The sequence below is a fragment of the Daktulosphaira vitifoliae genome, unplaced genomic scaffold (assembly GCF_025091365.1).
Source record: "Daktulosphaira vitifoliae isolate Bord-2020 unplaced genomic scaffold, ASM2509136v1 Scaffold_3, whole genome shotgun sequence".
NCBI lineage: Eukaryota > Metazoa > Arthropoda > Insecta > Hemiptera > Phylloxeridae > Daktulosphaira > Daktulosphaira vitifoliae.
Window position 1 is genome coordinate 10,623,309 of NW_026099574.1, and position 27,824 is coordinate 10,651,132.

Consider the following 27,824-nt stretch of genomic DNA (forward strand, 5'->3'; position numbering starts at 1 on the left):
CGCAAATGGCTACCATATTGAAAAATATACTATTTTTGTATGATAATTATGGGTTTTGTATTTTATTTTAATAGAAGTTGATGTTGCTTTTGCAATTATCCATCAATTTTTTAAAATTAAACACTATCTACAGATTTGCATCGAAGCGTTTCTTATGATAGTGATTTTAATCACTGTCAGATTAAATCTATACTGAACCCAACTATGCAACTATACAACTCGTTGTTAAAGGGGCCTCATAGCGAAATTTTTTTTTTTTGTATATGTATTTGTTTAGCGTTGATGATGATAACATTATGCCCGAAATACGTACAAGCAATTTTTTAGTAGTTTTTGTGAGTTAAATATTTTTTTAGTTTTAAACTAATACCTTAAATATACTTTTAATTTTAAAGCAGATTATTTTTACATTTTTATAAATTAATGCGAAATGTTAAAAAGATACAGTAAGGAAATATGTATATATTTTTCCAAAAAGTACAAAAAAAACATGATTAAGCTAAGAAGTTTTATCTAATTAAAACTCGTCTAATACACCGATTATTGCGGCCTGTATAGCTCTGACATAGCCGAATAGATTTTTAGAGTGAGTAACTAAGTTAAATTTATATAATGAAATTTTTTTTGGTCGGTAAAAATTCATATACATTCAATACAAGCCAAAGTATAGACTTAGTAGACTTTTTTAAGGTGTAAGAAAATCTTTCTTTTAGTTGTATTCTGATAATAGTTTTCCATTAACAAAAACGTTAAATTAGAATTATTTATTAATATCAATAAATTTATTGTTTAATTCAGTGGTGTTCTCAGATTTTCGTCCTTAGTAGATAATAATATATACAAATTTGTTTACTACTCGCTCAAAAATATAAATCTTCACCAAATATTTATTTTTATCATGGAGAGTTTTATTCTTATATTCCTCCCGTAAGAACGCTCACGGTTTAACAAAAATAAATAGTTAATATTTTACCTTTAACTCAAAAATTTAACTACCATTAAATAGGAATAAACTATAACATGTATTCAATAGTAGGATTTGTTATAATCGTAAAAAATGTATTGCGACATTTTCTCCAATTAATACGATCAATTTTTCTAAGAACTTGTTTGAGATTGCGTAAAAAATAGTTACACCTAGATCTTTTTATAACTATATTTTTAACAACAAATGACATTACGGAGCTTAATTTTTAAAAAGATAAAAATAAATACGCGCGTAAAGTTTAGAGCCAGAAGTCAGGAAGATTATTGGACTAAAGCCATGTTTTAGGACTTTGCCAAACGTATAACGTTACATTTTAATAAATTTATTTATACATGTATCTAACAGGTATACTTTAAACTGCTATAGTATAAAAACTAGAAACGTGTATTTCAATAAGTAAAAGGACAATGGAAATTAGTTACTAATAATGTAATGAACATTATTCTTTCGTATCTTTCAAACCTAAAACAAATTAGATGATTTTTTTTTTTTCATAAGAGGTGAAACAAAGGTTTTTTATATTTCTTAGGATTTTAAAGTTTTCAGTTACATTTACACTGATAATAAAAAAACACCATTTTATTAAAAAACTAATACGTAAATTATTTTACTTATAAATAAAAGACTATTTACAAGCTTACTAAAATCTACTATTATATCATGTTCAAATATTTTGATATTTAAAAAGACTGCTTTTAAAAAAATAATACATGATCTATTAATATTTAGTTTCTATCGTCAAAGTTTTAAAAGAACAGGAAATCATTAAAAATAAGTAATAAAGACCTACAGTCCAACTAGAAGGAAATTACAGAAGAAATATAATAATAGAAGAGGAAACAGGCAACATCCGACACATCTGGATATCATATTACTACAGATTTGAACAGGGTTGATTATTCTCGAGGGTGAACAAAAAATATAAACCTGGACAAATAGAACTGAGGCAAACTAGGACACTTTTTCTTTTAAAACCCCCTTTTAAAACATCGGTTTCTGTTGAAACTTATAGGTACTATCACTAATTGCAAAAATACATTTGCCTGGAAAATTTCAGCTGTCTTGTAAGTAACAAAATTAAGATGATTTAACAAACGGCTCTATGTATATATAGGGTGTTCAGTAATAAGGAAACGGGTTTCTAGTAGTGATGGAAAATATCGAATAGTAACTATCGAACTATTTGATAGTTGTCCACTATTCGATAGTCATTCAAAAACTATTCAATAGTCTATGCGAAAAATAAGCTATTCGGTTGTATAAACACAATTCGAATAGTTAATTGATAGTTTAAAATAAATGAAAATGCCCATCACTAATTTTTACTATTATTAATTGTATAATAATTTATTTTAAGTATTCGTTAATTATTTTCTCATAATAATTTTGTATTATAATATAATAATTATAATCTTATAATAATGAATAAAAATTTTTAAATAGAACTAATCGAATATTTTTTGAAACCATTCGGTAGCCCATTCGATAGTTTTAAAATACTATTCAATAGTCTAAGATATTCGAAAATGCCCATCACTAGTTTCTAGTGTTTGTTTCCTTACCTATATTGATTCTTAATTAATTATAAAAAATAGTTAAAATAAAACTTTTTTTCATTTATATATATATATGTATTTTATCTCATTATTTTCAACTCATTTTATAGCAACACACTAATAAAGCAAGAGTATAATAATATATCTATAATTATAATTATAATATAAACAAGTTAATAATGTGTCAATGTGTTAAAATATCTTCAGAAGCCACTTTTCTTAAGAAATATAATTTATATGAATATAATTGCATTATTTAAAAACTGGAGGATAAATGTATAAATAGGCTAATATAAAAACATTTTAATTGTAGCTTGTAATGCCAAAAACATTTTTAAAAATTTCTTGAAAAATACTGATCATTTTTTGTGAATCTTTTATTATTAAACTGATTATAAATACAATAAAGAACAATATTAAATTACATTTTTACTCACTGGTTGCTAAAAATTATTTTATTCTTAGGTAGTTTAGTTTATCATTTTTATTTTCAACAAAGATCTCCAATGATCAATAATGATAAAATTTGTTATTTCATACCTTAAAATATTAAAAATGATAAAATGTCACAATTTCTTACCTTTTGAATAGCATGCCTTGAATCCCTTAGTGTTTTATAAACATCAACATTAGAGTTATAAACTAGATCTCCACCAGATTTAACTTTTCTAACTTTAAGAGTATTTTCTTTTTCATTTTTTGACTTTTCATTCTTTAATGTAGATGTTGTAGGAAAGTTACATTTTCTACTACGTCCCCAAACTTCTTCAGGTGGAGGAATATTAAATGCAGGGGACAATTGTTCATATAAATGAACTTCGTTTTCTGTGAATTTTAATAAGTCTCTACTCGGTTCAGCTAATCTTCTTATTAAATTTGTAGCTGAGTTATACTTGTTTTCCATTAACTTATAATTGTATTGGAGCTGTTCTATTAGACGATTTTTTTCTAATATTTCAATTTCTAACTTTTTTAAATTATTCTTTAAACAAATAATTTCATCATTTTCAGTTTTATGGTTTTGCAGTAGTTGATCTTGCTGTTTTTGAAGTAATGGTTGTGAAAGTCGATTTGCTCTACTTTTAGCCTCATTGTCTTTGATATTTTTAATATATTGTTTAACTTTACTTTCAACATGTGCAAATTTTTTCTTATTATTTCCTGTATTATTAATACATCCATTTGAATGGTGGATACCAGAATCAGTTTGAGTAGTCATGGCGCTGGTCAATGTTTCTGTAGAATAAATAGCTGAATCTTCACGCATTAGTGATTTAAATGATTTTATTGTAGTTAAATCAGCCAATGAGAATGATTTAACAGGACCTTTGTAAGTGCTTTTTTCTACCGGTTTTTGTTTTTGTACTGGTATATGTTGAGTTGTATCCGATTCTGACTCGGAGGTAGTAAATTCAACAGAACTATTGGTCGTTGTGCTGAAACTGGTCAATAATGATGGTAAAGTTACATCTTCTATAAGAGTACTGGATGTATCAAAATCCAAATCCATAGTAGAACAACTAAAACAAGATAATTTTTTTTTTAAAGTAAAGTAATAATTAAATATTAATAGCAGTAATTTAAGTATGAATATTATATAAGTAAATAAATTTATTTTATAAAATTAAATTATTTAAAAATCTTTAAAAGCATTTTAAATCATCAATTATTTCAAGTGTAACTAAAACTGTTATTAAAAAAAAGTCTTACATAAATGTACATAGTTAGTGCCGTTACAATAATTAACAAAGTTCTAGCAAATTTAAAAAATATAAAACCTTTATAAAAAATATTTAATTAAAAATTACTATTATTATAGTTTTTATACATTTTTTAAAGATAGCTTGATTGTGTAGTTATTCAATAAATTCTTGTCAATGTTTAATTATAATTTTTGTTATTTTTTACAAAATCTGTATAGTTAAAACTTTAATTTTTAAATAAAAATTTTTTTTTTATATTTCAATAATTTTATAGACATATTAGATGGCCAATAATAATTAATTGTAGTATAATTTTCTTAAATTTAATGAATGTCCGGTTAACATTCATTTATAGGTTTTGATATAAACATTTTCTTAATTTTCAAAGTTGTAAAAGATAAAATTTCATTACTGAAAATCTTAAATTAAATAATATTTATTTTTTGTTACCTTTTAATTTTATAAAATAATTATACAATAAATAGGGTGAATTGGGGTAATTGTAAATTATTTTTTTCTATTTAAATATTTAGTACATTTTATTTTAGATTGAAAAGTTTTGGTGTATATATGTGTTTCTATCATATTTAATGCAAGTTCAAAATAAATACTTCTGAATTTATCTAAAAGATGCATTTATAATTAATCCACGTTATTATAGTTAACATTGAATTTTAATAGAAGTTTTCTCTAATGATTATTTTATATTTTTCATGTAATATTATAAATGTAGATAGTAATTTTTTTTTCTTCAAATTTTTACTATTGAGAAATTTATGGAATACCTTAAAATTTAATGTGATCAAAAACAAAAATTAAGCAAACTAACAATTTTTAAGATCACGCATGTGACTTAAGGCAAAACACACAAAACTTACAAGATTCAAAATTATAAAAATTACCTGTGCTTAAATCCTGTAGACTTACTATTTACAGTTAGATTTAAATTTTTTACGAAAATTCGATTCCCGAGGACAATAAAAAGTCCACGAGGTTTGGTTTAAATAGTTTAAAAATAGTATAAACTAATATTGAATATTATTAATCACTAAGTTTATAGTTCAATATGAACAAATTCACTGAAATATCAATCTTAAACAACCCTAGTAGATTTTTTGTCGTTGTAACGTACTCTTGATGGCGCACGACCGACACCTATCCGTTTCGAATGCTAATAACACCGCGAAGTTCAATGAGATAGGATTCAAACCAAAGTCATGCCATCACTGTGGAAGGGGAAACGAGCGTAGGTTCTTTTTACCTACTTTGTTTTCAACTATATAATAGAATCTATTAATAAACCAACGAATGAACAAAAAACGGCAAAGCCACTACTTTGTTAATAACGAATACACTTAAATACAACTAACACTGCAAAAATGACATATTTAAAACGGTTATCAATAAAATTGTAGCTGTTATCTTAAATGATACAATACTCGTGTTCGTGTTTACGAGCGATGGCCCTTTGCAACGCAATTCGAGCAGATGCTCTATTCTATTGTACCCTACTAACAACCGCATGCGCATTTCAGCAGCCTTAACTGCGTGGGATATAATCGAATGTCAGGCAGCTGCTGCTGTGACGACTAAAGTACCGATAATCAGCGATGTCCGCGGGGAACCTTAAATTAGAAGTTATGGTTACTGAAAAACATGTATTAGTGTGTGTATAACTAATGCATGCTGAATCAATTTAAAAAAAAATCACAGAAAAAAAATGTCAAGAACCAAAACCCTTAAACCTTATAAGGGTGTTCACTTTATTTTTTTTAATGACATCATAGATATTTAACTAGCTTATAAAGCATGCAACGATCTAATTAAAAAAATGACTGGTCAATAACAAAGTTAACTCATTACTTCGGAAGTTACAACTATTTTAAAATATAAAGTGGTGATGAGGTGGGGGTTATGTTATTTAAAAATGTTAATGACTTTCGAAGTTGTATTTCAAAAGTAGTTATCAACCAGTTATTTTCTTAAATAGATCACTGTATGCTTTTTAAACTAATAAATGTGTTGCCATTTAAAAAAGTAGAATTTACACCTATATAAAGAATGAATTAAAAACATACTTAATAATTAATAAATCGAGAGATATATAAAATAAACAAATTATCATTATTTTTAGAGTATCCAGTGGCTAATATTAAAAGAATAACTCTGTATTAAAAAATATTTGGTAGTTATACTTTACCCAAGATAATATATATTATTAATAATTATTGATATTACACTAAAATATAGTTTTTAAGATTGATTATAATTTTTGTTTTATTTATTACAATAAATTAAAAAAAACTACCCAATCATTAACTTTGGAAATTTTCTAGTTAAATTTATGGGACATCATAATATATAGATATAAATATATAAATAAAGAACTGATTCAAAAAGAAATTTAATCTTTGGCAAAAAATTTATTACGATTTTATTTTGGTAAAAAAAATTTGTTTGGTAACAATGGATAATAAAAAAACATTAAATATAATACTATCAGATCCCAAATGATAGTGGTTGGTCTGGTCTCGTGGGTAAAAATGTATGTTTTGGCACGCGGGGTTGTGGGTTCTATACCTAAGGTGTCAACGTGATTTTTTCAATGGTAGTGTTTGATCTCTGGTGCAAACTATCCAAAATATCCAACCCGTTCAACATTGACTTAGACAAGAACTATCTATGGGACTCCTTAATATGTCCTTACTGCTACCCTGTTCCGGCGCTATTTTCATTGTGGCCGTTTGAAAAACTCCCACCCCGTTTTAAGATTTACACATTTTTTATCACCAATTAATTTTGTGCAACAGCAATAATCTGAGAGAATACTTTAATTAACAAACTAAGCTACTTAATTTATCACGTAGTACATCTTATATTTCATTACTAACTATAGTCTAATTGAATTGAAAGTTTTATTTTTTTTTTTGAAGTTTGAAAGATAAAATAAAATATTCTTGGTAGGGGGGCTTTAGTCTCTATTTTTGTCATACTTCTTTTCCCAAAATAATAATGTTTACTTTTAAAGGAAGGAAAAAACTAAATTATAGCTCCCAATAATTTTGTTAAAATTGCGCCGTTTTGTAGGCTAAAATAACTGTTTTTATATAGATTAAATTGAATCTATTCTATAAAACAACCAGTGGTACCAAAATTGAATATTATCATACCACAGTTATTATCAGACAATTTTTATTTTTATCAAATAACTTAAGGCATTGGTCAATGTTTGAAAAAAATAGTGGTTATTTTTATTAATTATTAATGTTTGCTTTATCATGGTTTTCATATAAGTTAAATATGTTTAATGCATAACTAGATGACCTTATATTATACCACTATACAATTCCAAGGTGTATTGAATAAATCTCACTTTTTTTTTATTTAATTTTTATTATTTTTCATAATGAACTGAAAAAATATTTCTTAAAGTTAGTTTTTTTTTTAATAAAAAAATTATTAAGAATGTATAAATTGTTTATTCAATTTATGTTTTCACCGAAATTATATAAAATAAATACTGGACTTCGTAAGGATGAGGTAAGGAAACTTAATTATGCTTTTAAAATTGTTTAAGTATGTAATAATTATTTAAATAATACTTGAAATGTTAAAAATATTTTTGATACCATATTAATGGTTAATATATGTTGAACTAGCTTCAAGCTAAGTAAATTAAAGTTAACTAAATTAAGTATTAAACTTAACAAAAATTTATTTGAATGCTACATTTAATATTTGTAGTTAATAAGTAGTATAGGGCTGTAGAGTGTAGGTATATTATGATAAATATAATGATATTTTTAACTGGTAATGTAACATAAAAAGAATTATTTAAATTTTGATTGAGTAAATAAAAAAAAAAACTATAACTTTTTCTTATACTCTATAGTTTTACCAATAGCTCCCTTATGATAAGATAAATATAAATGGAACTAAGTCTTAAATACATTTTTTTTTCAGCTATTTTCATTTTTCAAACAATATTTTTATCATTATTACTTTGAAAAGATAATAGGTCCCTTTTAAATTTTTTTGTATTTTGACCATTGTAGTAATAAAATATTCATTTCACGTTATGAGAACCAAAAAATTTGGTTAAAGCATATGCATTAATTTGATTAAAAAATTAGATAGACTACATAATGAAATAATAGATTTTAAAATATTTGTTTATTTATAATCAATATTGTTAGTATAACAGATTAGCTACTTCAATTAACGATAAAGAAATGGGAAACCTTTTGGGTCTTTAAAATTTGAAAAAACAGTTGTATTCTTCTAGATCCAATGCAATGTTTTGATAGATATACTATAGTTGATATCATATAAGGTTTTTATATATTATTGAACTATTAATTGTTATCGTCCATTTTATTATTATTTTTTAATGGTATTAAATGTAAAAGTTTTTAGAAAATGTTAAAATGATTGCTTATTTGTGTCCAATTGGTAATAATATGATATAATAATAGGTCAATAATTAACATTATTCATGAATTTAGTTTACTCCATCTTTTTACAAGTAACAAAGGTGCTTTAATATTACTGTACAAATCTATATTAATTTATACTGTTGTTTCAAACATTTTATGCAATAAGTGTCTTATATTGATTAATTACTTTTTCTAATAATTAAAATGTTTTGTTTGAATTCATAACAAAAATAAATGTATATATAAATTCAATAAAACACATATAAAACTTTAAAATAATGTCATTTAAAATGAATGTTGTAAATTGGATAACATTTTATTTGTTTATTTTTTAAAATTCAATTATTTTATGTCTTATTCACTTTTTATGTAGTATGAACTTATTGTTGAATTAATGTAGAATAACTATGTTTACTATATGTAGTGAATTATTTGTACATTATAAAATTTAATCTTAATTTAGTTTTCAATTTTATTAGTTTTATTACAATTTTTCGTAAATTTTAAGAAGACGTTTTTGTTGTTTTTAATATAAAAAATGTATTAAATTAAAAATAAATTAGTATAGAAAAATTAAATGAAGTTGGTACTAAAATAATTAACTCTATATAATTGTTATATAAAAAAATAGATTAACAGAAATATAATAGTTCATCTTTTGATAGTAATTATTTAATTATATTATTAAGCTTTGCTAATAAGAACTTACCGTCATTTTAGAAGTATTACGTGTTTCACTAACTTAAATAAAAAATAACTATTTAATTAAAAAACGTTGTGTACTTCAACAGCCAAGGACAAAATTATTACTGTTTTACATTAGTGTTACCAGTAGGAGTCGCGTGGTTGTAATAATTTTATTAGCATATAATTCTTTGGTTTAAAACATTATTTTCTCATCATAAAATGACCTTTGCAACCCTAGTAGTTTGTGATAAGATAATATAAATATTACCTAGTGTATAATGAGATTTAAACTCGATTTGTTTTTTACAACTGTATGTTGTTAATTACGTATGAAATTTTGCTAGGATGAGGTTAAAGTATAGATTCTGAGACATAGGTACGATATGAAATATTATACAATTATATGACGATCCATAACATTTTATCTCATATATGTTAATTTTTAAATAATGATAAAAATTAAGATTTCGCTTTACATATTACAACATTAATTTGTATTAGTTAGTAAACGAATTAAACTAAACCAATATTAATCAGATTTGCTATTCGGCTGTATTTTATTTACACATGACCTTGTTAAAAAATCTGATATCTTATTAAACTCCAAAGAAGACTTAATTTCTATTAACTTTTTTTTCAATGATCATGAATTTATGTGAAAAGTCGGCAAAATACCAAAAACTTAATCATGAACATTAAAATAGCCTTAAATATATTTAGTTTAATTTATTATTGGGTCTTGAAATTATATGTATTTATAAATTTTGTTTGAACCACTTGAAAGGGTCCTAAATTTGTGTAACTATGTCGTAGGTAAATTTACTAGGTCAATATTACATAATTACGTAAAAATTCAATAAATTTGACAACCTTACGCTTATGTTATCGATATACAAAATGAACGGTCTAAATGGAAGCTGTAACGATAGTCAAAGTTTATAATCTCTTTGATTGCCCAGAGAAATATGTATGATAATAATTGAAATGGTAATGACACGAGAAAATTATCGAGTAAAAAAAAATTTTGTTTTTTTTTTAAACCTAGTAAATATATACAGGGTGTTCAGTTAGTAAGGAAACAACGACCAAAATTATTTTTGACGGCCAAATGAGCCCGTTTACATTGATTAAATTTTTTTTATCTGGAAAATTTTTCATTGCATCGACATTACAATTTTGGGGAGGTTATTACATTCTGTATATACAGTTCAAATATCAAAGATTTTTTATGAGAGGTTATAAAAAAATCATTTTGAATCTCTCTTAAAAGTATAAACATTTGCGTTTAAACCTTTTATTATTATTATTAAAGAAATAATTGAATAATATTTTTCAAATATATTCTCTCGTAAAAATCTACAAGAGGATATTTTTAAGAAAATGTTCGTTACCTAGAAATTTTATTAAGAATATTCATTCGTTACATCACTAGTTGCACCTAAGTGTGCCTTACTTGATGTCACTCAAGAATGAAAAGGTGTAACGAAAGATAGATTGAATTTAAAGTTTTTATTTAAGTGAATTCACTATTTAATTGAATGTTAATTAGTTAATTGATAAAATGAAATGGCAAAAATTATTTAAATTGTGTGAAATTTTTAACAGTTTAGTTTCATTTTATTTTATTCCATAAATAACCAAGTTCTTCAATAAAATATATCTAGCGTAGATTTGTCGTGATACCCAATAATGTTTAGTAATAAAAATATTATACCAGTCGGTGCTTCATCTCTAGCCAATTATTTTAAAATGTTGGTCCAAAAGTTGTTATCATTCAGTAATTTTCTTAATTAGATCATTTTTATTTTATAAGCTAGTTAAATATGTATGTTGTTATTTGGTAAAATAAAGTTAACACTCTTATAATGTATAAGGAATCATCATCATCTCCTAAGCCTCTATCCTAGCTATCTGGGGTCGGCACTACCTTACAATTTAAAGACAGGATTTTTACACCGGCTTATTATGACTGAAAGAATCAGTAAGGGACAACGTGTGTGTCATTGTTAAAGTTTTTGTATGGACATCCATCCGAGAATCAATAGCAATTAATGCTAAGGCGGCGACTGAATGATCCACTGCACCACACTAAGCTTTTAGTATAAGGAATGAACATAAAAAATGATTCATTTGGATAAATTAAGAAAACTTATAATTAAAAGAAATCAAAAGTAAAATTTTCAATATTATATTTATTTTTCGGTTAATTAAATGATCAATGATAAAATAATTATTCTGTATATTGAATAATTTTGACATAATACAGACGACGGAGATCATATCAATCCAGAAGCGTCTACAAGTCAACGTTATAAAGAGGGAGAATTTAAAATATTTTTATCAACTAGTTTAGAAATAATTGGCGAATATAGTGTTTTAAACTTATGAATGATCCATTTCTATAGACTAAAAAAAATTTTTCTTGTTACGCTTCGAAAAAATGTACAAATAAATTATAGCTAAGTTAAAGAAGAAAGTGAAATACTATAATATTTTAAAAAAATGCAGCTTAACAATGGCTACATCTGTTTATATGTACATGGACAAATGTGAAACAAATTATATTTGTACCTGCTAAAGGTACACAAATTATAATTTTTTTTTGCTTTGCTGCGAAGCTGAGAAGGTATTTATTATTAAAAACACTCTAGATGAAATCCATCGCCTCCCTCCTACAGAGCTTGTATCAATCAGTGGCTTCGTCATTGATGGTTAAAGGAGACATAGCATCCTCCATATGCAAATTATTGCTATAAATTGTAAATGACTATGGTGTTAGTAAGAGCAAGTAATAAGCCAATAAATAAAAAAAATTCTTATGCTTTACAAAAATTCTGAAACGTCACTAATATCAATCTTATAAAAACCCAGCACAGGGGGGTCGCGGCACAGTGGTGACGTGGCATAGTTGGATCAAGTATAATGATATCTGATAGTGATTAAAATCACTATCAAAATAAAACGCTTCGATGCAAATCTTTAAATACTGTTTAATTTTAAAAAATTGGTGTATTATTCCAAAAGCTACATGATCTGCTAGTTCCTTATTAATATCTCGATTAAGATAAAGTATATCGAATGAAAAAGGGATTATAAAAAAATATTATTTTTCATAAAAAAATTGTGTTGATCTATACACTTTTCAAGAAGTTATTGCATTATAAAGTTAAAAATGTAAAAAATAAAATCGAGAATTTTCACACAAAAATAGCATTTGGTAGCCATTTTCACCATGAAAACAAGTCCAGAGGTCAAATTTTTTTTTTCCATAATAAAGTACATTACATACTTACAAATCTTTAATATAAGATACATAAAGTGTCAGACCTTCCGGAACACTTTCAAAAGTTAAGTGTAAAAGTTAATTTTTTGTGAAAAAGTTGTCATTTTAAATTCCCCCTTGTGGGCAGGTTAAGTGTCAGATTTATAAAAAATATATACCAAATGATACATAAAGATATCAAGCATCTATAAAAAAAAAAATTATATTGATTTGTTAATTTTTGAAAAAGTTACGGCAGTTTTTAGTAAAAAAAATTGAAAAAATTTCGAAAATTAGCGATTTTTAANTGTTCATTTTTGAAAAAGTTACGGCAGTTTTTAGTAAAAAAAATTGAAAAAATTTCGAAAATTAGCGATTTTTAAATTTGTAATTTTTTTGGAGGTTTCCCCCATTTACGGGAAACGAGGGAAATTTTTTCAATTTTTGAGGGTAATGTCTTCAACTAGATACGATTTGTGATCTTTTGACGTATCGTTGAAAGAAATCCGTTCGGTGAGAGCTGAGTAAAAGTAGTAACAGACACAAAAAAAAAAATAAAAAAAAAACACACCATAGTAAAACCAATACCTTCTCAGCTTCGCATCGAAGCTAAAAGCTAAAGCTAAACCTAAAATAGGAAAAATCCAATTATTTTTTTTAGAATTACGACTATTTACTGTAAAATTAAAATCACTCTGTTAATCTTGTTATTGATATTTTTATGGCATTTCATTCATTTACGATGACTCAATAAAATTGTCATTAACTACCTGTAGTGTATTATAAATATAAATATGGTACTACCTTATCATTGTACTACTATATAGGATCTGACAAAATTATCACTTTAGATTATCTAATGATATTATTTGTATACATTTTAATGATTTTAATTCTAGGTAGCTAAATTGTTTACGTGTTGACTGTTGAGTTATTTATGAATATTTTTATTAGGTGATTTTTACGGGTATAATTGTTTAACCAACTTATAAATAATAAAATGATTTGACTAAAAAAATTACTGGTTGTTAACAACTTTTGAAAATATATTTTGGAAGTTATCATTTTAATGTTATATGTTAATGTTATGACTAGAGGTGAATCGAGATTCGGTTTATTATAATCTATAAGCATTTATGAACCACCCTACTCCTTCCGCCTGCTATAAAAATTTCAATATCTTTTAAAGTACTTGTTTGAATATTGTTATCGACCAGTTATTTTCTTATTTTTAAGCTGGTTAAATATATATGTTTCCATTTAAAAAACAAAAGTTGACACAATTTTAGGTGGTTGGGTAGGGAATAGGTTTTTTTTGAAAATTATAAAATGTAGGGTATTAACATTTGGAGAGAAAACATTGTATTACGTTTTATATCTTTAAAGTAAAGTGATTGTTTAACTTTGAGGCATGTTGTTTATTATCAAATATAACAAAAGTCAAGTGGCTTTTTAGATAATAAGCCAAACAAATAATTCAAATAAAAAAATATGACAATATAACACATTCTATACTAAATCTAGCTCATTAACTCTTCAATAAATGAAAAAAATTTTTCCTTTAAATCATTTTTTAAACTTAATTACTGAATGCAAATTCAGAATAAAAATTGATTTTTAGACTGATTTTTGTATTAAAAATTGATTAAATCTACTTCAAAAAACGTTTAATCATATATTTCATAACTTAAATTACCCATAAAGTGCAGCAAGATGGTATATAGTGTTATGGAATATTTTATAATTTAAATAGGTACATTTTCAATGTATTTTAGATTGCTGCAAAAAAATACCTTGTCTATAAATATACATTTTCTTATATTTTTTGAACTTCGGAAAGTCTTTTATATAGTTATAGATTAGGGTCTCAAAAAAAAAATTGTACTTGGACTTTAAGAAGAGTATTACCATTGTTTCCCATAAGTATTATAATACTTATGGGAAACAAGGGCAGTACTTTTATATATAATTGAATAACAATTTCATAGAATAATATAAAATAATTTTTCTGTAAAAATGTTTTTTTATATGTATGAAAGAGATTTAGTATAAGATTTCTGATTTCCAGATTTCAGAAAATAATAAATTTCATTGCTAAAATCTGTAATTTTTTTTAGGATTATATTCAATTATGGCAGGAAAAATTTGCCGATAGAGTGTTATTTACTGTAAGTATTTTTTCTAATTCTGTCATCATAAAACTTAAAATAGGGAGTTGTTTATACCAAAAAATATAAGAGTTAGTTAAAGTAACACTATTGAATGTCTAACGAAACGTCAGTATTCATCTGTAATTTTAGTACAGTTTGATATAAAAAAGTACTAATTAAAATAAATAATATATAAATAATTTCTAGTAAATTTGAGTTTTACATTCATTTTATAAAGTTTTGGAAACTTAAACATGGTCATTTTTTAAAAACTTAAGTTTAAATATCTAATTATTTTTGTACCATACAAAAACACAAATATTAACTAATTTTGCTTATAGAAGCAATATTGTTTATTAAATCCTTGATTATGTTTACAACTGCGTATTTATGTGTTTTTGTATTGAATGATTTTGGAAATAGGCCAATTTATATTTTCTTTTGCATTAAAAAAAATTGTTTGAGAAATAAAACAGATTATTACTATAATATTTATTTAAGGGGCTAAGTACAATAGTGGCTAATCCGGCATAATTTGTCGGTCTTAGAAACAAAATTATAGATGCCATCAGTGGATTACTCACAATTTAAGTATAAAATTATCAAAAGGGTTTATACTTTATGAGGGTACTACTTAATTTTTTTTAATGACAACTTACATATTTAATTAGCTTGTATAATAGAAAATAATTCAACTAAGAAAATGAAGTCAATACTTTTGAACCAGTAGTTAGAGTGCTATAAATATTTTTATATCTAGGCGGGAGGAGTAGTGCAACTGAAAATGCGAAATAATAAAAATAACATCACACATACCTTAAATGTAATATATTAAAGTGTTAATAATTTTGAAAATACTGGTTCAAAAGTTCAACCACTCTTTTTCTTACCATAGGCTATTTCAAAAAATTAAGTTGGTACTCTTATTAAGGGATTAATCTAAAAACTATTTAATCACTTACAAATTAAGAAATAAATAAATAGTATTAAATAAAATCAAAATAAATATTTTTAAAGTAATTTTTTTTAATTAAGTTTTTTTTTGAAAAATTTAGTGATTAGTGATAAATAATAAATAATAAAAATAATCTCAGAATGTCTTTGAGTATTAAATATGCATAATTAAATTAGGAAATAATACATTTTCCTTTTGTTACAGTCTTATGTAATAACGCGAGTAGTAACTTACTTATCACCAATAATATTTTACTATTATGGAAAATCACTGTTTAGCCTTGATTTAATTAACAAAATTATATTTCGTGGATCAGTTCTGAGTGTAACATTGATTACATCTTTATTATTAAGAAGTTATGGACGCTCAATGAATCCAAAATACCAGACTTTTTACCGAGATTTAAGTTGTGCCCAGTTAGAATATTCAAATGCTAATCAAGTAATTACACTCAATTTTTAAATATTTTATTTTTAAATTACTAATTAAATATTTAATATTTTCAGAAAAAATTGCACAATTATGATTTTGATTTTTCAGCTTGGCCGGTAGACTTTTCATGGAGTAAAGCTGATGAGTTAGTTTAGCTTTATTTTGTAACTAAATATTTAATTTAATTATTTATGTTCATTGTTTAAATTTCTTTTATTTCAGAGACAACTATAACTCTAATTTAAAACGACGTAGTATGGTACTATTAGTTAATTTATTGAAAAGTCCAAGTAGTTTAATTGGGTTTATAGCTTTGCACACTTTTGGTATAATGTTAATATATCCAGGGTCAACTTCATTATTATTTTATTTAAGTAAGTATGGAATAAATTTGTATACTGATTAAAAAATTATATCTTCTTAGTATATAAAGTAATTAAATTATTTTATAAACCTGGTTTAATTAATTAGACATTTATTATTATTAAATGTATTTTAATTTATCATAAAATATATCTTGTAACATTATGAAATTTTTAATTTTATAATATTAATTTTATAATATTTTAAGTGAAAGATGCATTACAAAAAGGAAGAAGAACATTAATTTCAAGATTTAATGGAATTAGATATAAATTAAAAACAATTGATGGAAATTTTTTGGATTCAATATTCATTGATAATAGGTTAGTTAAAATTTATTTATCAATTAAAATAACTATTTTTGAGGTATTAATTTTTTCTTTTTTGTATCTGATTTTTAAGAAATAAAAATACAATATCAGGTAGATCAAAATTAATCATATGTTCTGAAGGAAATGCCGGATTTTATGAAGCTGGAATTTTGAGCTCTGCAATTGATACACAGCATTCTGTTTTAGGATGGAATCACCCTGGATTCGGGTACAGTACTGTAAGTCTAAAAATATATTTTTATACATTAATCTATTAAAAATATAGTACTTTGAGTAGATTAAATTTTTTTTATAATATCTTTTTCTACCTTATTTGTATTATTTGATAGCTTTATTTTTGAAATTTTGATTTATATAAGTTATATTGATTAATTATTGATTATAGGGTGTTCCATATATTGAGCAAGAACAAAATGCAGCAGAAACTGTAATTGAATTTGCTATAAAAAAATTGAATTTCAGGCCTGAGGACATAATATTATATGGATGGAGTATTGGTGGGTTCGCATCAACTTATTTAGCAAAAAAATTCCCAGATGTTCATGCAGTGGTAATTTTACTGAAACTTTTCTTTAAATTAACTACCAAGAAAAATTTTGAAACTAGAGCATTTTTACATTAGCTGATATATCACAGAATTGAGGTTTTGTGAATATTAATGTTAAGTATAGAGTAGCAGTCACTACTAGGTTTTAAGAATGGGTAATAATAACTTATGAAAATTTCTTGTGAGCCACACAGGTGCAGGTGATTTCTCCTAATAAATTTTCCTGGTAAATTTTAAATTTAGTACTGGCTGTGCAAACAATTTTTTTGGGTCATGTATTATTATGAACATTGATTTTTATTAATTACCTTTGAATTTTAATTTACTTTTTCTCAAAGGTGGTATATTTTATTTACTAGAATATTAAAATGCTTTAATATTTAGTATAGTAATATAATTCATTTTTTTTAAGATACTTGATGCTACTTTTGATGATCTTGTACCTTTAGCTGTCCCTCGAATGCCTAGTTTTGCAGAAAATTTAGTTGTTTCAACTGTAAGAGAATTTACAAATTTGCATGTTGCTGCAAATTTGTTAAAATATCCAGGCCCTGTTCTACTTATAAGAAGATCAGGCGATGAAATAATTGCATTAGAGTAATAATGAATTAAAATATTTCACAAAAATTTTTATAATTGCTAATGTATAATTTTCAGCCCACAAAATATTGCAACTAATAGAGCAAATAATTTATTGGAATCATTTCTTGAGTACAGATACCCAAAACTATTTACTGATGAAACTCGAACAGCATTGTGGGAATGGATGTCAAAAGCAGATGATCAACAAAGTATGTATATTGATTATCAATTTAAATTTTGTTTTAATTGATAAATAATTATTATTATAATATAAATTTCTTGTAACAAATAAAAAAAAAAAAAATGAGTATTTAAGGTGGTTAGAGGAAAAATGTCCTTCTAATATTATATGTTCAATGTTATAATATTTTATAGTTTAAGTATGAAATTCTTTACTCATATAAATTATGCAATATTAGAATTATTTATTTATTATTTAGTATTTAATTATTACTCTATTAAAAATATTAACACTGTTTTGAAGTTAAAATTGGTTACCATAATTGTTGAATGATATTAAAAATAATAAACTATATTTTCTACAATCATATTTGGACTTTGGAGAGTGATACAACAGAACATGGTAAAATACTAAAAGAGATAGACCAGGGCTTTTTGGAATATCCCTTGGACTATATCAAACCGGTTCTTAAGAATAACATTCCCTACAAAGTGGAGATCACTACACGTATAGAATGGAATATTAACCACCTGACTGACAAAGGAGGATTTGTGATATATACAGATGGATCCAAAAAATCAGGAAAGGTAGGTGCTGGAATTTGGGGTTTAAAGCCACGAATAAATGTCAGTATGTCATTGGGCACAACACCCTCTGTGTTCCAAGCAGAGGTGATGGCGATACTGGTAGGGGCTCAGAACCTGCTGGTATACAAAAATAGGAAGATAACTATCTTAAGTGATAGTCAAACGGCTTTGAAGGCACTCTGTAACAATCAGGTGAATTCAAAGCTGGTCCTCGAATGCAGGGAAACTTTAGAATCACTATCGAGGTTCAACAAAGTTACACTAGCGTGGGTACCGGGACACAACGGTGTCACTGGAAATGAGAATGCTTACTTTCTAGCCAGGAAAGGAGCAGAGAACACCTATGTTGGACCAGAACCAGTGGTAGGACTCACTGAGCAATCGCTCAAAGCGTTACCCAAGAATTGGTGCAGAGAACAACACAGGAAAATCTGGAAGTACTTAGTAGTACCTAGACAATCTAAAATGTTTATCAAGACCCCTGGTTTACTGTTAGGTAATCTTAATAGCATGACTAGACATCAAATAAGCACCCTGACTGGTCTACTGACAGGACATGGTCACCTGCTTACACATCTTAACGCAATGGGGGTATCGGAATTACCATTGTGCAAGAAGTGTGGAGTAGAAGAGGAAGACTCATTTCATATCATGTGCGAATGTGAAGCCTTGTCCACACTAAGATCAAACTACTTGAATAAACCTATTCCTGAAAAAGAAGATATTAAAAACCTAAAACCCAGAGAGATACTTAATTTCGCCAGAAAGACAGGACTCTTTGGTCATCTTTAGAGGTGACTTTATGGTTGGTAATGTATTAACACTTTGGTGATAACACTTAGGTGTGTAAACCGAATCAATACAATTCGGTATGAGGTGCGCACAATGGACCAACGGGTCTGAGTGCATGGGCATTATGTCCACCTCGATAATAACTAAAACTAAAAAAAACTTCTACAATCATACCATTAATTGATTAAATACAAATAATTTTAAGAAATATGACATTATAAAAATATAAATCAAGTTGATTTTTTATATGAAACTTCTATTTTGTTGTTTGACAAGATTGCAATAAATGTACTGTTATATTTATATTTATATAAGGTGTCCAGTAAATAAGGTTACAATTTACCTGTTTCCTTACTTATTGGACACTGTTTATATTGTTGTAGTAAAAGTGTTACAAATGAGCTTATTTTGAATGTTATTGCAATATCACTGTTTAGTGAAACTTCTTTCCTTATTCTTATCTTAAAATAATGATAATGCATAAATATTTAATAAACATTTAAAAAGTATAAAAATTATTAGAAATAAATTTTTTTTTGTTAATTGATTATAGTAGAAAATTTAGGGAGATATAAATATTTTTGCAAAATGAAATATATTTAAATTTTGTTCTACAATTGTGGCAAAGTATATAATGTAGAGTTGTTGACTTTTTAACATATAAAAACTAAAATTAACTATTATATATTTTTCGATTACTTTCTCTTTTTAATTGTTTTTTAAGTCAAAGTTCAATTAAGATTTCAAAGACGGAAGATATTTGTTGTTTTTATAAATAATAGGAATAATAGAAAACCATTTCCTGACTTCCTGAATACTCTATATGTCTGAAACATGGTAGAGAAAAACTAATGACATATTTGAAATCAGTGTTAAAAAACCTATTGAAATAAAAAAAAAAATTTCTTAAATATAACAAGACCTAAATTTTGTTGAGTTATGTTATTTTCTATAACAAAATTATTATTTAAAATGGTACATAAATAGTAATAATTTTATTATCATTACATTTTTATAAAAAAATAATTATTTTTATAATTTAGAGCTAATATTCTTAATGAATAATATTGTATATACAGTAATTAATCAAAAAATCTAATAACGGAAGAATAAACAAAACTTTATAAGTCATATTATTAATTTTTTGATAAGTTAGTAGATATAAAATGTTTTTATTTAAATTATAATCTCACATACAACTTCTAAGATTACACTTTTTTGAATTCTCAATGTATTCATTTGTTTTAAAAAAGTTAGCATGTAATTAGATATTAGATTGGTTAAAAATATAAATGACAATGTGTAATTCTATCTTAATGATAATACTGACTCCATATTTTGTAGTTCATTTAAATCTATAAATTAAATACAGATTTATAAAAATGAGTTTATAATCGTTTTTTTTTTAAATGAATCAAATTTTTAAAATTTTTAAAATTATACAATTTTATTTTTTTTAAATAATATATGTCCAAAATGAGTAAATAGTACATGCCATAAGTACAAATATCTTAATATTACTANATTTAGGAATTTAGAGTTTTGTGTTATACAGTAATATATGATTATAGTTTACTTAATAGTATTATAATGTTAGGTATATGCATGGTGATTTTTTTATCATAACCCACTCAATTACTTACAGAATAAATATATTTTAACATTTTTTTTTTTTTTGGTTATCTTTAGTTACACATTATTCTTGAATTATTAACTATGTAACACTTTTTAAGTTCATCCATTATGCCTAGTAAGGGTGTCAACTTTGTTTTTTTAAATGGGAACACATATTTTGAATTTTATTAAAATGTTTGAGTTTTTAATTTAATATTAAATGGCATTTGAATTTTTAGTATAACTTTATTTATTTAAAAAAACAAAGTTGACGTCCTTACAAGGCATAAGGGATGAACTTAAAAAGTATTACATAGTTAATATTTCAAGAATAATGTGTAACTAAAGATAATCAAAAAAAAAAAAAATGTTAAAATATATTTATTTTGTAAGTAATTGAGTGGGTTATGATAAAAAAATCACCATGCATATACCTAACATTATAATACTATTAAGTAAACTATAATCATATATTACTGTATAACACAAAACTCTAAATTCCTAAATTCGTAGAAAATATCAACATTTTTTAAAATTATAACACGTGTTTTATGATAAAAAATTAACTTAGTATCATATAAATAATAAAAACTTAGAAATATAGTATTCACCTTTGGTATGTGTTATTCCTTGAAGTTGAAGTTGAAATCTTAAAAAGTGTTGATAATTAAAAATAAAGAATTACATATTAATGTAACTTAATCGTAATCTAGTTGTTTTTTTTTTTAATGTGTTGTGAAAAGTTAGCATGCAACAACTGTATTATTTTTAACTTTGTCTAGTACAAAATAAAAAATAGGTATCAAAATAATTTAGATTTATAAACTGTAACAAAGATATCATATATTTTTCCAATTGTAGCATATACCAATAATAAGTTATTTTTTATAAATATAATTTTTAGAATTACATATTAACTAGCTGTTATAATTTTAAATTCCTATCGTGTCTTCATTGAAATCATATTCGATTCCATCTACAATATATAGAGATATTGTAGTTTCATGGTCTGATAAACATAAAGCCAATTTGAGGATTAACCTGTTACTTTATGGTTTAAATCCATATCAATAAATAAACTATGATTAGTGTATTTTATATAAATGTTTTTTACTAGTTTCTGTATAAACTGATTTATTATGCCTAATTACATTATTTTAGTATCTTTATAAGATTTTTAAAATAATATTACACTTTTTTTTTTAGAACAAGTTCTTATACAACATAACGTTGATATAAACGAACAAGCTAAAAAGTACCCAACACCAGATAATAATTATCCTTCAAATCTTGGAAGTGAATTGGACGATAATCAAAAAACTAAAATGCTCATTTATTTGGTAAGAGATTTTTTATTTCAGTAAATTGTTTAGCAAGTACTCATTTGGTTATTAATTTTACCTGAGTATCATTAAGTGGTGCATTACTTGTTTTGCACAAGTATATTTAAAATGGTTTGTTTCCACGGTTAAAATTAATAAGTTATTATTTTTCCGGCTTTGTATATATAAAGAAACGCTATATTTATAATATTTATTTAAAAAAAAAGTAATATTGTACTAATTGTCTTATTTTGGTGATATTAGTAATCTAGTTTTTTTTTTTTGTTTAGGCGGATCATCATATGAAGGATTACAACTCTACACATTGTACTCCATTACCATCAAGATATTTAAATTTTATAATATAAGTATTTCAGATAAATAATTGTATAGTCTAAGTACGTATTTATAATTTTGATTATTGAGTAAAAAGAAATAAGCATTTTTTTTGTAAATTTTTTGTTTTATGCATTTTGTTTTGTAAAAAATTACTGGTTATTTTTTGATATTATGACTGATTATAAATATTAAATAATACTAATATTTTATCCTCACGTGGAATAACTTTAATAAAATTTTGGTGACATTGTGAGTCAATTTTTCATTCTGATAATTGATTTTATTATATTACTCAAAAAAAAAAATCATGTTATAATTTTCGATCTAAGTTAAATATTTATAATCACAATTTGTTCTGACCCAGGGCCCCCAAACTGATATTTTTTTATCAAGTATTAATAAAATACGTATGGAAATAAATTAGTGTGAGAACAACAATTATTATCAAGATTCTATTTTATTCATTATATTCCTATAAAAAGTTATTTATTAAATAGAGTATATTTATAGACATGTAAATACGCAATTACGGTCTATGTATAAGGTTTGAGCCAATAACAGCGCTATCTTATAATATGTTAATAATAAAGATACTTAAACGTCAAACTTACTGACTGACTAATTTTAGTAGAGGTATTTACTTTTTAATTTATTAAAACAGGAAACGAATATTTTAATTATACTGAGCGTGTGCAAGATGTTTTTCATGCTTAAACAATTATAAAAGCAAAGTGAGGAATCAAATGAAAAATGATCGTTAAGTAAATTTTGCTTTTATTAACATAGAAATAAAATAGAGAAAAACTTAGTTTGCAAAGTTTTTTTTTAAATATCTTCTCAACATCATAAAAATAAAAAAATATAATTGTATTAGTTTAATTTAATTTTAAAATGTTTAACTAGTTGGTAATTTCCAGTATGATTTTCTTCATTACTAAAAAGGCTTGCCACTAGTAGTTTACTACAGGTAAAAAATATTATAGCGAAATCATTGTAGTTAATTCATACAGAGATGTATTCGACACATATTATAATGCGGTAATATAAATAGAATAATTTTTTATGTACATTGTATATTCTACACAATCACATTGTTGTTATTTGTTAGATTTTATAACTTATTCATTGAGAAATAATACTTTTGTTAGTGTTGTGTAACGGTGGCTATGAGATTTACTGGGATATGGTAGAAAAAATTGAATGAAACATAGAAAGAACGCATAAAAACAGAATAGCAAAGAGAGAAGAAAAAGAAAAGTGCGCTATTCTATGGAAATATAATTCGGATTTTACGGACTATTTGGCATACCGTACCATTGCCGCGGTCGCAGATGCTGTAATCGCGAGTGACACTTTGAATACATATCTCGTGCAATCTATTCATAATTGAGAAAAGGGCGTAGACGGTGCGATATTTTTACCAAATTAACTAGTACCATGTAAATATCACTCGTAATTTGTTTCATTGTCTTGTTTTCATCCAGACGTGTAGCAATATGTGTTTAAGAAATTCTATATTATTTATCTTAGAAATATCGTTTTACCATAAAAATCTTTAAAATTATTGTAATAGGCGAAACAAGTTTTAAATTAAATGAGTTTTTATTTCAAGTCGACGATGTTTTATGAAATTTTAAACTGCACATTATACAATACATAATAAATATATTGTAATAATAATGCATAATGAAATATACTGTGTTTCATTATTTGAAATCATATTGTAGCTATATAAATGAAATCCAAAGAAAAATTATTGTAGACGGAATAATATTCAAAGAGATTTAACCCTTAAAAACATTTGGTTATTTTCGAATTACAATTTTTGATGTAATTATCACAGATTACGTATGACTTGTATAAATATGTATGGCTAGCTAATTCCCAATTCTAAATTCTAGCGCTCGCTATTGTGTGTCTCGGATGAAATTAGTTACTATAATATTTTGGTTGCGTGAAAACAGTCGTGCTTTATATGAATTGTTTTTATTGTGCAAAATAAATAGTAGAAAAAACATTTTTTTTTATGATATAAAAAACACTGGCCGTGTGAATATCTATTGATCATTAAGCATATCGATGTCTATAAGACATTGTCTAGACAGAGCCCTTTATTTTAATTGCTCTATATTCATTAAAATATTTATTTTTATATTGTAAAAGATGTACAATATTCGTTGGAAAAGTTTTAATTTATGTCCCTACTACCCCGTAATGTTTTTGAAATTAATACGGACCCGAAATTGTATTAATTATTAAAAAACGGGATTATTTAACTTACATTGCACTAATTTAGATGGTAAAATTTGAGATTGCATCCATGAGTTTCGGGATGACTTTCAGGCCCCCTAATCTGGACATGACATAAATCGCGATCCTTTAAGTATTAAGTAAAATTTGTGAGACTCAATGCAAATTATTAACGTTTGGTTCAAACTGAACCATCTCATTTGATGATTTGACGCCGATTTCTACATATATGTTATGAGGTCGTTTTACATATATTTGGTGGTTGATATATTAGGGGACATGCTACTTCTGATGGATGCCTGTAATTTTGCAGAGAAGATGATTTAATAATAAATAACGAGCAAAAAAATTTGACACCGGCGCCACTGATGATTTCAATGACCTTGTTTTACATTTTTCTCCGTTGACAAGGGGAAGTCACGGTGATGAGATCTGGATTTAAATTAAAATTATGTCACACTAATCCACGTTGAATATATACCGTGACTTTTTGNATATATGTTATGAGGTCGTTTTACATATATTTGGTGGTTGATATATTAGGGGACATGCTACTTCTGATGGATGCCTGTAATTTCGCAGAGAAGATGATTTAATCATGATGATTGAACAAGACTCGATTCTTCACATGTCTGGCGCTGGTATTAAATTCTGTAGTTCTAATATCTTTTTTATATATTAATGCCCCTTTTTCAAAATCAACATATTCATTTTAACGTTAATTAAAATGACCTAACAAATAGGCTCATGCTATTTGTATGTTGTAATATTTCAATATAGGTTTTTTTTTACAATGTTTTTAGTCTGTTCCTATAGATGTTTTCAAATGTCATTAGAAGAGCGTAACCATTGCTGATTTTACGATCATTTGCTAAATAAACATTATTTATTTGACAAACTATTTGCGTGGTTTGTAAATTGAGCAATCGAATTTTCTATTTTCACACCATCTCCCGCCAATGTCCGTATTTAGTATGCATAATGCGGTAACTATTACCACAAGAAATACGAAAAGTAGGGTGTTGCAGAATTACTCCAAATCTGTCCCCTGGTCGTTGAAACGTTTCATTTCCGATAAATCATCTGATCGCGTTCAAAATTTGCTTTGCATTTAATATTTATAAGATAAATTTTTATTGATTGATTTCTTAAGTGTACATTTTTGTTATAAAAATCTTTATGCGAAGCGGTTTAAAGAACGCCATGATTTTTAAGTGAGTATTTATTGGTTTAATATATCTTAAAGTAATAGATTGTAAATTACAACAGAAGAATATAAAAGTCGTAAAAGAATATAACAAAATTTCCTATTCTATCTGAAGACAAAAGTTCTGAATTGTTAATTTTTAAAAATAATGTGCTTTACAATTTAATTCTATGTTTTTTTTTATTTATGTAAGTTGATAAATCATAAAAACAGGGTTTTGAGATTTTTGATGATATTGTGTGTTCTATTGTATAGAATGAGTGGTGTTTTTTGATATGTGTCAAAAGACGAAAAGTAGATTTTCAAGAATTGTTTTTGTGTTCAAAAAATATTGTTACATTTAGTAGCCATTGAACTAAGATAGTTGTGGGTTATAAGGCATAGCTAGACCGAATACAAAGCTTAATAAGGGTAGGCCTACCTTAATAAATTTGGTTTTTTCTTTTATAAAAAACTATTCAATTTAATTACACTTAGAATTTTGACACTTATTTAAATTTAAAATGTTTCATTTTTATCATTACAATGGAGAACTCTTACAACTTTTTTTTGAAAACACTTGAAAAAATAGAAGATGATATTTTTTTGTTATGTAGACCGAGTAGNGATGATATTTTTTTGTTATGTAGACTGAGTAATAAAAAGCAAATCTACAGGAAAAGTGCAAGTAGTGAGAACCCCATTGAAATAAAAAAATGTTAATTTTTTTTTCAATATTAATTAAAATTTAGAGTATTTAGGTCAAATTTAATTGAATCCTAATAAAAAAGTTTTTTTGTTCAACTTTTAAAATGGAACATAAAATCCGTATTTCTTTTCTGCGTTTTTCTTCTGTTCAACTTTCACTTATAGACTCTAGAAATTATAATCGTTCGAAACATAAGATTGAATTGATGCTCAATAGTACATTTATTAAAAATATTACAGTTTTTAATAAAAATAAAATTTGAAATAATTTTACGATGTAGTTATTAAATCGAAACTAACTTTTTCAACTAACAGAGATATATTTAGATTTAGTTTATTGGCATATATTAAAATATGTATAAATTATTTCATTAGTTTACTGTAATAAATTTATTGAATTCTCGAATTTTTATCAATGACAGAGCAAGAATATCAATTAGTTCAAAAACTATTTAATAAAACTCAAAAAAAAAAAAAATGTTAAAGGTGTCTATAATTTGAAAAATCAGTGAGATAAAATGTTTAAGTTAAGAATTAATGAATAGAGAATTAAATATTACAATTAATAAATTAAGAATTAATTAAAAAATTATAAATTATTTATATCTGAATTTTTGTTTAAAAATTAAATAATAAAATTCATTAATTTATGGTCAAACTAAAAGAAAAAGAGTTCATATAACACAAGTTTAACGATTCCTAATAAATGTATAATTAATACATATTATTCAATGTTAAATAATATAAGTTCAGTCAAGTTTTTGTTGAATTTTGAAACTTTAAATATATAAAGATAAATAATATATTTTTATATATTAAATTACTCATCTACCAAGTTATTTTATGTATTTA

At 25.0% G+C, this 27,824-nt stretch overlaps 3 protein-coding genes across 4 annotated transcripts in view; 2 read left to right on the plus strand and 1 right to left on the minus strand.

Moving 5' to 3' along the window:
- The window catches only part of LOC126902374 (uncharacterized), a 13,310-nt gene extending 3,773 nt beyond the window's left edge, over positions 1–9,537 (minus strand). The window contains exons 1-2 of one of the 2 annotated variants that reach the window (XM_050679554.1): positions 9,393–9,537; positions 3,125–4,064 (exon numbers count right to left, since the gene is read on the minus strand). In XM_050679554.1, the coding sequence (XP_050535511.1) occupies positions 3,125–4,054 (930 nt within the window). In that variant the 5' untranslated portion in view covers positions 4,055–4,064; positions 9,393–9,537. Of the gene's footprint in view, positions 1–3,124; positions 4,065–5,149; positions 5,730–9,392 lie in introns of those variants that run through there. The other variant, XM_050679553.1, reaches the window with a different exon arrangement.
- On the plus strand, positions 7,576–23,269 carry LOC126902373 (phosphatidylserine lipase ABHD16A). Its single transcript, XM_050679552.1, has 12 exons — positions 7,576–7,787; positions 14,750–14,800; positions 15,942–16,178; positions 16,244–16,314; positions 16,392–16,543; positions 16,741–16,855; positions 16,935–17,082; positions 17,250–17,414; positions 17,824–18,008; positions 18,069–18,202; positions 22,374–22,507; positions 22,780–23,269. Exons 1-12 carry the CDS (start codon positions 7,713–7,715, stop codon positions 22,855–22,857), a joined length of 1,545 nt encoding a protein of 514 aa, XP_050535509.1. The 5' UTR covers positions 7,576–7,712; the 3' UTR covers positions 22,858–23,269.
- Positions 23,270–25,665: 2,396 nt separating this feature from the next.
- Positions 25,666–27,824, plus strand: part of LOC126902371 (peroxidase-like) — a 14,803-nt gene continuing 12,644 nt past the window's right edge. Inside the window, exon 1 of the mRNA XM_050679549.1 lies at positions 25,666–26,292. Within this exon, the coding sequence (XP_050535506.1) occupies positions 26,258–26,292 (35 nt within the window). The 5' untranslated portion in view covers positions 25,666–26,257. The remainder of the gene's footprint in view (positions 26,293–27,824) is intronic.

What these genes read in the sequence shown, in the direction of transcription:
- LOC126902373 (XM_050679552.1), top strand. Translation starts at nt 7,713, where the DNA reads ATGTATAAATTGTTTATTCAATTTATGTTTTCACCGAAATTATATAAA. An exon ending in AATATTCAAATGCTAATCAA is followed by an intron (nt 16,179 to 16,243) that starts GTAATTACACTC and finishes TAATATTTTCAG; the next exon opens with AAAAAATTGCACAATTATGA. An exon ending in CTGGATTCGGGTACAGTACT is followed by an intron (nt 17,083 to 17,249) that starts GTAAGTCTAAAA and finishes TATTGATTATAG; the next exon opens with GGTGTTCCATATATTGAGCA.